At 38.1% G+C, this 12,600-nt stretch overlaps 1 protein-coding gene across 1 annotated transcript; it reads right to left on the bottom strand.

Annotated features, from left to right (window-relative positions):
* Positions 1-1,127: 1,127 nt before the first annotated feature.
* LOC140938026 (uncharacterized) lies at positions 1,128-5,583 on the bottom strand. The gene is made up of 4 exons (XM_073387575.1): positions 5,309-5,583; positions 4,333-4,655; positions 1,520-2,122; positions 1,128-1,387 (listed from the first exon to the last, which is right to left on the bottom strand). The coding sequence occupies exons 1-4, from the start codon at positions 5,581-5,583 to the stop codon at positions 1,128-1,130; spliced, it is 1,461 nt and encodes a 486-aa protein (XP_073243676.1).
* Positions 5,584-12,600: the final 7,017 nt, after the last annotated feature.

Below are 12,600 nucleotides of genomic sequence, written 5' to 3'. Positions count from 1 at the left end.
TCTATTGTCTGAAAACATACTTTAAATATCAGCCCAGTAAAGGTGAGGGCACAAAAAAACGCCAAAACAAAATTATATATATTTATGTATAAGGTCAACAACAAGACGTATCAGAGAGGTTTGGAAAAGGGGAGGAGGTGGGTAAAAATGAAAAGCGTCGTCACTCGATGAAGTGTGAAAGAATGATCAGTAATCGATACTCGCCTCGATTTCATACGAGCTCAACTCCCTAGAGGGAAAATATGCTAAAAATGTCCCATCCTAACCCATCTAATACGTCCCGGATGTTGTCACGCCAATTTTCTTTTCAGCGTCACACATTCCTAGAAAAGATATACTAAACAACAGTTGGGCAAAAGGCATAAAAATCCTATTTGCGAGCAAATATTCCATTTATGCCTTCCTTCCCTCTCAAACATATCAATTAATGAGATGCATTGCCTGAGCTCGTTTACTGGGCTCATTATCAAAGAGATACACCATATGGAGTAAAATGGCTAAGGGCAAAAGCCCAAAGCCGCCTTTATTTCAATATCAACATTCTGTTGTCTGAAAAACATACTTTAAATATCAGCCCAGTAAAGGTGAGGGCACAAAAAACGCCAAATGCAATGGAATGGAAATGACATTGCAGCCCCACCCCAGGAAATGCATCTCATTAGAATGAAAGGTAACAGTGGTGAGGAATTACAACAGAATTAAAAGCCACAAAAAGCATGGTCAAACATGGCCCTTGCACAATGAATAGACCAAAGCTAGGGAAATGCAGCCCCTGCCAGCATCTCCAAAAAGCAATCCTGTACAACTCCCCGCCAGTTGTAGAGGATTACTTAACAATTACTTATGAAAATGTAAAAACACTAAGCAGCTACAATGCCACAAAAGAAATTTGACAAGCATGACCGTCCAAAGCCCTTGCAAATGGACGGCCAAGCCACTAGGAAAGTGCAGCCCTTGCAAGGACTCCAAGAAAATAATAATCGTGAGCACTGACCTTAAAACGGTAGAGAGTGGCTTCGCCTATTTTAACATCAGCAAATAATATGGAAAATTAAGAAAATGCTGCCCACGCAAGGAAATCCATGACTAGTCATCATGACCATCCTCAAAAGGAGAATATTATGGAGCTAGCTTGATAAAGAAGAGACCCTAATATACTTCAAAAAACCGTTGGATTTCCAGCGACCTAGAATTCTAATCTGTGCGTCGGACATCCCCCGCTCTGCAACATGAGAGGCAGCCCCTATTCGAAAACTATGCCCTTTGTAGACAGAAGGATTAAGACCGCAAAGCTTAATGGCAGAGGAAAGCTGGGCACTGAACCAAGATCTTGACACAGGTGACCCATCATCCTGAATAAAAAGTGCACTGTGACTATCACCCCTTACTGATTAAAATTAACAAAATTTTGACAGGGCAAAAGTACTTTGGGGTGAAATAACTAAATAAAAGGGGGGCTGGTTATAGCTGTGCTTGAAATTCAAAAATTTAATTTTGAAACCGACGACCTCATGTGCACCGTTCACTAGTTTGGTCAACTGATGGATTTGTATGGGCGGAGGAGTCGTAGCGGAGAAGGTGATCTCACCCACCCTTAAAAAGCCAAAAAATGCAGTATTGCACATGGCCTGAAACATAAGAATCTGGTATTTTGACAATGGTAACAACGAAGCAGATTGCAACAACTTATGCAGGATGGGAATTGTAATAGGAAGCCTGCTGTCTAAACGAGCATGCAGCTTCCCATAGCCCTTAAGCACCTGGACCACAACAAAAGCTTTACATCGGTCAGGATAACCTGAAAGTTTGTGCGAATAGCTTAGAGCCGAAACATAAGTATTGACTGTTGAAGCAGCATACTTGAGGTCATATAGATAAGCAATAAATAAACAAAACATTGGTATAGATATGGGAAATTGCAAAGGTAACCCTGGAAAGGTCAAACGAGTAAAACGGTGAAACAAATTCCATGCCCGCTGGTAAGTTGGAAGGGAGGATGATTGCAAACTAGACTGCATAAGTGTTGCAACTATGGCTGCCAACTCTGGGGCTGCAGATGCAGGGGGATCTCCGTTGGAAGCTTGTCCATGTGAGCAGGAGCCAATTGTTTGAAGGACTGAACCTGTAACCGAGATAAAGAATCGGCTAAGCGGTTCTTGACACCAGCAATATGCTTAGCCATAAAAACAATATCGTATTCTAAACAGATTAGGAAAAGCTTCCGAACGAAAAACATCAAGGATTTGTCCTTACTTGACTGCTTATTGATCACGTGGACTAGAGATTCATTGTCAGTAAAGAAAAGAATACAGTGATTACGCATCACATGACCCCACAAGTACAGGCTTAATACGATAGGGTAAAATTCTAATACGGCAATCTTAGAATAGGACCAAGTTGCGGGCCATTTCCCATAACACCACCTACTACCAAAAATAGCACCGAATCCTAATGCACCCGAGGCATCAGTATACAAGTCAAGTTTAGAAGAAGAGTACCAAGTTTCTTCCAGGAAAAAAGATCGGCCGTTGAAATTAGATAAAAATGATTGCCAAACTTTTAAATCTTCTTTTACATCTTTTGAAAGTCGAATAAGATGGTGTGGGGATTGAATACCCACTGTTAGATCAACAATCTACGCAAAAAGGCTCTGCCTGGTACTATAACAGAACAAGCAAAATTTAAAAGGCCGGTTAAAGATAGCACCTCCCTCAAGGTGGCCTTCTTCCGATGTAAAAAATCCGAAAGCAGAGCGGAACATTTATTAAGCTTATCAGGAGGCAAACGAGCCTCCATTACCACAGAATCTAATTCAATTCCAGCAAAAGATAATGTTGTTAAAGGGCCAAAAGTTTTTTCCGTTGCTATAGGGATGCCAACATAAGAGCACAGATCAATAAACAAATCCAGTTGAGCTTGACAGAGCTGCCTGTCTGGAGCAACAATTAGGAAATCTTTCAACAGATGGATAATATGGTCTATTTTCAATTTGTGCCGGGCAACCCATTCAAATGTGGTGCTAAAAATTTCAGATGTTCTACAAGAACTTGAACAACCCATAGGCATGCAGCGATCACAATAAAAAGAACCCTGCCAGTGGATACCTAAAAGGCCATAGTCATCTGACTGTATCGGGATTATCCGAAATGCATTTTGGATATCAGTTTTTGCTAAGTAACTGCCCTGACCAGCCAATTTGATGCATCTTATGGCATCTCCAATATTCGCATAACAAACAGTACTGTTTTCATGAGAAATCCCGTCATTTACAGAAGCACCCTTAGGGAAAGACAAATGATGAATAAGCCGAAACTCCCCAGGTGATTTTTTGGGGACCACTCCAAGTGGGGAAACAACAAAGGGGGATATTGGGGGAGAATCGAAGGGACCGGCTAAACGGCCAGCTGCAAGTTCTTTAGCAATTTATGCATCAACAACGGTTGGATTCTGTACAGCTGATAAAAGATTTTTGGAGTGCGAGGACTCCCGGATCCCTTGAAAATGAAGGGGAAAACCATGTGTAAACCCATCAGAAAGAAACATCACAGTTGAATGGTTATACCCGGACAAGAGATACAAAAGCCTACTAAACTTTACTGGGGTTGGGAGGTGAGGATTTGGCTCCTGTGGATTTGGCATTGGTAGTTGTGCTTGGTGATTGCTTTGATTGGGAATGAAAAGTACAATTACTCATTCGATGGGCGCCCTCACACTTAGGGCAGGAATGCTTAAAGGAACATCCAGCACACTGCGCCCCCTTGTGAAATTTAAAGCAATAACCTTTAGGGACAATGCTGGACTCCGAAAGGCGTGACCGAAAGGAGTTCCCAGGAAAAGATTGTTTCTTACTAACGGGTTGCTGTGATCGCATCCACAATTCCCAATGGATGACTCCCCAAGGAAAAGCTGATGGCTGATTTTGCCGTAAATAACGAAAATTCTCATCGTAATAATGCCAATCGTGTCCTCGCGCAGCCAAATCCTGCACAATCTCCCCATACTTCATGAGGGCGGGGGCCTCTGAAGGAAATTGGCTAGTATATACCCCGACAAACACAATAAAGCTACTCGTCCATGACGAGATGGTCAAAAGCTTTCTGGTCTTAGTGACCGGTTCTAAGGCTAGTGACGGAGGCTGAGTGCCACCTTCATTATGTAAAACAACTTGATATTTGCTTTCTAAAGTAGGGTTGGTGGCCAAAGCCCCAAAGTCAATAAACTCATTTTTCAGAATCTTCGCTCGCAGCTTAGCAGACACACGAGCATCAATGGGTAGACTTGGTGAAGTAAACAGGGTGCTAGGCAATGGAGGGGTTATGGTTGGTAAACCACCTGAGAGCCTCTCCTGAAATTGGCTAACAGCTCCGTGTATCACTGATTGACCAGGACTATCTGCAGGAATTCCAACCGCAGGCACCTCTGATATCTGGTCAGCTCCAGCTGCATCACCAGTAACAGGCACGTCAGCAATCTGGTCAGGAACCTGGTGATCATTGGCATTCTGGTCTCCACTTGTTGATGAGAGCCGTCTTGTAACCTCATCAGACACCCTACTGACAATCTGCTCCAGAAGAGCCTGAGGTAAGACCTCAGCCGAGACCTCTTGAGGCTGCGTCTGCTGAAGAAAAAGGGGAGGAATCATGGAAATAGACAGCCTATAAGGACCAATTAACATTTAGAAGACATGAACACCTTAAAATAAAACAAACAGGCCGGGTCATGCCATGTCAGACAAGAGGTCGACGCACCAGCAAGCCCACAAAAAAATGGCCAAAGTAAAATAAAACACACAAAAGCTCCCCAAACACAAGGAATTAACAGTAAAATCCTCAACAAGTAAAACTGAGCTAAAAAGCTCAAACGTGACGAGGGAGGCTTATATATGCGAACCCATCGTAACAAACTGGGACGAAATGTCCACACAATAACACGGGGAGCCAAAAACCGGAGACAAACCCCGAATAAATAAAACGAAAAAGGTGTCCATTACCAATCTAAAAATTAAAGAAAGCAAAGCACAAAATGAAGGAAATAAGCGGTATTATCGCATGCGAAGACATGAAAAGGTGTCAAAAATTCAAATAAGCGGTATATTCAAATGTAAAGACGCAAAAACGTGACAAATATTCAAACCATGCGAATTGCTCTTAAGATAGCGCCTCGATAGCTACGATATAACTGGTACTGACCAACAGAATTTAAATGAACGCCATCATTTAAATAAAAATCCTTACCGGGGGACGAAAAAGGGGTGTGCACCCAGGAAAAAAAGAATTTGGGAAGGTCTCCTAAAACGGCGTTCGTGTACTGATTCAAAGCGGTAGCGCTCGTGAGAAATGAAGTCTGGGACGCGGCACATGAGAAAACACGTGGGATAACATGACAAACGCTGACCACGCGGACAGCGAGATTATCCACCAAGAAACGAACAAAATCATCTATTTCTGAACCCACCACTTCAGGACCGACACGAGTTAAATCGTTTGTCCCTATCTCCAGAATTATGATATCCGGAGACAACTGTTTGACCACGTGCAGATCAAACATGCGAAGTTTAGGCACTGTCCAACCTCCCCACGCCATGCATAAAAACCACAGCAGTACCCTTAAGGTTAAAATTTAGGTCTGCCCGCTGGTCAAAACCTGTTTCCAAGTCATGACACAGCCTACGAACGAAGGAATGGCCCAAGATAAGTACAACGGGTGACGAACGCGCTGTTTTTTAGCTTAAAAAACAGCGCGAGAAATACGCGCGGCACGGTGAAAAAACCGCAGAATTCTCACCGAAAGCGAAGGATAATCTCAACTTTCCTCAAAAGAGGCAGAGAGAACAAAGAAATATAAGCAAATAAGGAAAAACTTACCGAATAAAGACAGACAGCGTCGGATAAAAATGAAAAGCGTCTTCACTCGATGAAAGTGTGAAAGCATGATCAGTAATCGATACTCGCCTCGATTTCATACGAGCTCAACTCCCTACAGAGAAAATATGCTAAAAATGTCCCATCCTAACCCATCTAATACGTCCCGGATGTTGTCACGCCAACTTTCTTTTCAGCGTCACACATTCCTAGAAAAGATATACTAAACAACAGTTCGGCACAAGGCATAAAAATCCTATTTGCGAGCAAATATTCCATTTATAAAAGTCGTGGTATTGGCGTTGTAACGGTGTACCTAGACCAATCCATCTATTCGCAATCCAAAAACGAGTGAATTAAATTATGTAACTTAATATTCATCCTTCTGGGCCCAGTTGTTCGAAGGCCGATTAACGCTTAATCCAGGGTTAAATTTAACCCGGGTTTCTTTTTTTTTGTTCAAAAGAATTTTCTCGGATAATTTTCTCTGTTATTTTAAGAGCTTCCAGTCATCAACTTGTAGACAAAAAGAATTAAAACTGAAATGCTTTTAAGCTTTCAAATCTGAATTCAAATCTCGCACTAACCCTGAGTTATCTTAACCCCGCTTTGAACAACTCGGCGCTGGTGTTTATAACCCGCTCAAAATACTTTTTGGAAGAAAACTTTAATTTAAAATGAGCTTGCAATTCCGGTACTCACGGAACCTTAGTCATGATTCCATAATGCAGACAACGCCTCCCTTCATACGTTTGTGGGGTGTATGCAAAAGTTTGAATTCTAGAAAAACATCATTCTTGAAATGAACAATTGGTAAATAAAAACATGTGAATGCAAAGCATTCGGAAGTAAAGACGTTTGGGGTCGAGGCAACCTGATCAAGGTTTAGATTGCGCATCCTTACTTATTTGGCTCATTTCATTTTAATTTCTGTTTTTAGATCTCTGAATATGCACTATTCCCAAGTCAGTTTCTAATAGAAAAGTAGATTACAAACTCGGATAAAAGGCAGAAATTATTGTAGCATCTAAAAGAATTCCATGTTATGTATTAATTAAAATGTGGATACTTAAAAGCTGACGTTCAGGGAATCTACTGTACATGAAGCAAACAACGGCGTAAGGACAAGTGAGGTACCTTATAATATAGTAAAAGTCAAACTATTTCTCTAAATACCCCACTTCCTTGATCTGGACAGCTTCAACTTAACCCAGTGGACTAGAATTGTAACCATGAGCTAAACAGTCTGAATCTTGAAGACTGTAATTCGTTACTATATAATGGTTTTCCTAAAAGCGCACGATAAAAGCTCCAATATGCACAGAACGTAGCAATTGTGTTGTTACTCTTTCGCCCATGTCCTGTCATATTATACCAGCCTTTTCTTCTTGTAAAGGTAGCTCCTGATCGATATCTGAATTGATTTTAAAAGAATTTGTCATTACTTAATTGAAACGACAACCTCCAATTAAAACACTTTCCTTTGCGAGTCTACGAAACTGCGTTTATATATAATGTATTTATACTGCTTGAATTGGCAGACGTGATCCACCTTTACAGGGTTTAAGTTGTTATCTCATAAAACACTTCAACATCAGTGGGAGTGAAGTTGATACTGGATCCACCTGCATAAAATCTACAGAACCAACCAGATGCGGAATACCCAGGGGGGAGGGGGTAGGTGCTGCCGCAGTAGGTATGGGAAAAACTGTTGCTTGCAGCGTTGTTGGATATAGACAGGTCGAAGTAATCTAAACCAAAGACTGGCCCCCTTCCAGAACATCTGTATATGGCTTGACTGTAACGATTTGACTTAATGTTCACCTTAACAGGAGCGTAGCCATTGATGTTATATAACGAGAACAGGAACGATTTACTTAAATAGACGGAACGACAAGAACCTGTGGAAAATGTTTTTTGGATATTTATTTCAATTATTCGGAACACTTCAAGTAGCAAGGGCGGCAATGACGGCTATAAATACTTTGTGTTCGATGCTGGATGTTTTTCACCTTTGAACCTTTTGGATATAACGATTAACAAAGCCAGGCAATACGCCAGTCCTCACCAAAAATCAGTTAAGTGATATTTTGAAAAAGTACTGCATGTGTCCCGCTATGCGTTATGAAAGCTACTAGAAACCTTTTTTTTATATAAAAAATGAAATTTCAGGCATCTTCGCTTTGGTATTTATTTACTCAACTAGTTAGTTCTTTCATTTAACTTCATTCAAGAACAATCTGTTACATCAAAATTACAACTTTTTACCATTTGTTTGGTGTAAACGCATTTTAATACTTTCAAACCGTTTATCAGAAAATTTTGAAGAGACAAAGAGAATAATCCCGAGGGAAAAAAATTTAACTATCTCTTTATCCCAACGGTGTCAGTGACTTGTGATTATTAAAGAGGCCCTATCCACACGTATCCGGGTATTATTTTTTGGCTTCCATTCACAAATAAACGGAGTTTTCGGGCAACGAAAACGCTCTGGTTTAAGGCCCAGTACACACAAATCGCGATGTTTATTCACAAGAAATATGTGCCTACGCGAAGAGTATGCAAATGAGAGAGACTATTTGTAAATACATGAAAAGATCTGGATATTATGTAGAATATTTACATTTCAATAATAATGGACGACTTGATGGATTTCTCGATGATAAAAATAACGTATGTTGAAAATAACGAGTATGACATTCGCAAGAAAATTTGTGATAAATTATATAAATCATATTCTGTTCACGATTTTATATGGAGTAATCAGAGTTATACAGTTCTTGCAAATTCATTGTTCAAAATGATGGTCGGATATCTTCCCGAAAGTAGTTATAACAATAAAAAGAGAGAGGTGTTAGATAATATGTATCCAAAAGCTATTCAGTAGTGTAGTTTTGAAGATCAGCCAGATGATCTTGTGAATATTGACATATGCAAACAATTTCCGTCTATCCTAATTCAAAATGGTAAAACAATTCCTATTTATACAATTCACGACCATATTGAAAAATCTGAGGGAAAACAAGATATGAGTGATGACATTGGAATTTTCTATCCTGAATTAAACAATAATGGCGAATTCTATATTGACAGCTGGACAACAAAATATTTCGGTGTATCATTAAAAATCGAAGCTGGATTCTATCACGTATCATTAATTGATTTTTTGGTTTATGAATTAAATATGCCGGTATCAAATATCATATAAAAATTCGATTGCTCATCATGGTATCAAAGCCCAAACTTTTAAAGATTTCATGTTATACATTTTCAATAATTTTCCAGAATCCGAAGCAAAAAAGATGGCCAATTCATTTATTGGGGAATTAGGACGAAAAAATAACAGAACAGATTATGGATTCACATGTCAAGATTTACAAACTTGTTAGGATATATGGACTCAGGGATTAAATGATGGCAAAAATGTGACAATTGATAAATTTGAAGATGTGTCTTTGGTTCGTGAACAAAAAGTTGACAGAATATCATCTGATCATACAAGTATCAATCGGTTTGTTATATCAAATTCGATTCTTCAATGTCTTAGTCTGTTAAAACATAATTAGACTGAACGTTCTGAGCTATATAGTATCAATACAGATGGTTTCTATATGACAAATCCAAAACACTCGTATAAATATAAAAATGAGGTCAAATTCGATGTCAAATATATTGGCAAACCATTTCTCACAAATTCAAAACCAAACTACTTTGACAAACATTATCGCGAAAATATAGATTAAGAAAGTTATTCGGATAAAATCAGTGAATCGTGTAAAATATATTATGGTCAAGCGGGATGTGGTAAAACATGGCGAATCTGTGAATTGATATATGAGAATAAAGATAAATGTATCGTATTGAGCCATACCAATAAAGCCATCGTAAATATCAAAAATCATCTTAAAAATAAATTCGAGATGGATTCTGAAAAGGTCAATAAATTATGTCATACATTTGAATCCTATTTTTATAATAATGTGAGAGGAATCGATGATTTAAAAGATAAAATTGTGTTTGTAGATGAATATGCAATGAGTCCAAACCGCTACATCACATTATTATATGAAGCATTTACAAAACATGGAATTACAATAATCATGAGTGGCGATATCAATCAATGTGAGCCAATCAATAATATCAAATCAATACGACATAATTACTTCACATCAAAATCAGTTTCCGAAATGTGTCCAGATCGCATTGAAATGAAATATATTGAAAATTCGGCCAGATATGATAACAATACAAGATTCATGTTAAACAACTTTCTGAAATATAAAAATCTAAAACATAAATTTCAACCTATCCGCCAGTATTATAAAAATATTTGTTGGTTAAATGATACACGAAAAAAGGTAACAAAGAATTGTTGTGACAGATTCGTTCAAAATAAAGAGTCATATGAAATAAACTTCAAGTAATATATCAAACATGAGATGCAGTGTTTCATCACCAGATGAAACACCGAGAAGGGAGTTGAAAATACGACGCGCAGCGGAGTATTTTTGACGAACTTCGAGGTGTTTCATCTGGTGATGAAACACTGTGTCGAATGTTTGATATTTCTTCTCAAACAAAATCATTTTTGAAGGAGAAATTAAGGATGCAAATACTAAGCAGTGTTTCATCCGATTTCCAAACACTCATTAAACATTAATTTCCTTTGTATTTTCTTAATGAATTATTAATGAGTTTGAGAAATATAAATCACAAATCGAAAAATATAAACTATGTGAAGGGATGCCTGTAATAGCAACTCAAAATATGAAACAAAAAAATATGTTCAATATGATGGAATTTACAATTGATTTAATAATTAAAGGATATGTGGTTGAAAAGGATAATAAAAAAGAGATATTATGTTTTGAGATTAATAATGAGACATTTAATTTAAACGAATTTCGTGAGAATTTTCTGCCCAATATTTGTAATACAGTTTATAAATATCAAGGTGGAAAGATTGACGAACATTATAATATTTACGATACTAACAGAATGGATATAAAAGAGATGTATACAAGTTTATCTCGAACAACAAAGCTTGAATGTATACATCTTGACAGCAAGAAAAAAAATGTAAATGGTATCGAGAACGTGAGCGGGATAAAATGATAATCATAAATTCATACTTCAATGCGGATTATCAAAATGGAAAGATATATCATGTGACATTTGAGAAGAATGATAAACATTACATAGGATCAACAAGTCAATTATTAGAAGATCGATTAGATGAACATAAATTGAATCCAAAAAGCGCCGTTTATAAATATCGAGATGATAACCCCAAAATCGATTTGATATGTCTGTGTCCGTGCAAAGACAAAAAGACGCTTGAAAAAGTTGAAAACAGTTATATAAATGAGTACAAGCAAAAATATGGAGATGATTTGTTGAACATCAAAGGAGTCAAAAAGGTAAAAACAAAAAAGAATGAATTCAACGTAGAAATGGAGAATCAAAAGCAGTTTGAAGATAGAGTAGAAAAATTAGGATACAAATTGAGGATAAAAGATGACACGTTAAGATCATATTTGGAAATAGATGCTCATGTTGATGGAAAAAGGATTATATATAAAAGACGGTATAACGAGAATAATAAACAAGAAGCATTCAAACAATTATCAGAGATACAACAAAAATGCATCAAAGAGTTAACAATAGATTGGGAGTAAAAAGGTGGTACATGGAGTAAAACAAAATAATGGATCCTGGTGATTTTGACCGATTATGATGATTTTTGGCAAGGAATTGAGCGAATTTGCCGGTATATGCACTTTTTCTAATTAGCCGATATATGCACTTTTTCAATATTGAATCTTTAAAATATTGCCAAAATGGCCCAAAATCGCACCCTAATTAGGCGCTATATGCACTTTTTTATGGGGGGAAAAAGCGCCAGGATCCGTGCCGTAGTAGTGTTTTTTCAGATTGAATATCAGAAAGTTTGATTTTGATTCGCTCAAGTAAGCCTTGGTCATCTTCACTGTATGCTGTCTGAAGTTTAGCGCTCAGTTGAGCAAACCTAGATGTAAGGAGTTTCTCTTCATCGCGGTTACGCTTTGCTTTCAATTTAGAAAATCGAACTGTCAAGCCTCTGATCTCCATCTTGACCATTTCCCAAAACAGACCTTTGTCTTCGACCTCTTTGTACTTTTCAACGAATTCTGGAATTTTAGAGCGTAATAAAGCTACGTATTCATTGTCAGATACCAAAGAATTATTAAACCTCCAATAGCCTGGACCGCGAAGCGCGGCTTCTTCATCAAAACAGATGGTGAGAATTAAAGCAGAATGATCCGAGAAGATGTTGGGCATGATTCTGCATTCTTGAATTAACTTTTGCAAAAATTTTGGGATGAAAAAATAGTCAAGTCTGCTTTGTATCTTCATCGACGGGTTGCTCCAAGTGAAACCGGTATTGTGCAAGTTTACTATGCGCCATGCATCCACAAAGCTGTGAACCCAAATTGTCGACTCAAACTCAGTTACTGCTGCATTTTTTGAGTCAAAAGACCTGCCACCTTTCTTGTCCATGGCATTCATAACGCAGTTAAAATCGCCACCTAACACAAGGTTTTCATTTGCATATGCAGATAACACAGAGCTGGACAGATCCTTAGGAAAAGGATTTGTTGAGAAGGATCACTTGGTGCATAAATATTCACAAAGACTATGTTTGCTTCATCAATTGATGTTTCTGCGAGGATGTATCTTCCATTTTTATCGGCTAAGG

The sequence above is a fragment of the Porites lutea genome, chromosome 5 (assembly GCF_958299795.1).
Source record: "Porites lutea chromosome 5, jaPorLute2.1, whole genome shotgun sequence".
Lineage (NCBI taxonomy): Eukaryota > Metazoa > Cnidaria > Anthozoa > Scleractinia > Poritidae > Porites > Porites lutea.
Note: the sequence above shows the minus strand (reverse complement) of the source record. Positions and strands in the feature narration are given on the sequence as shown.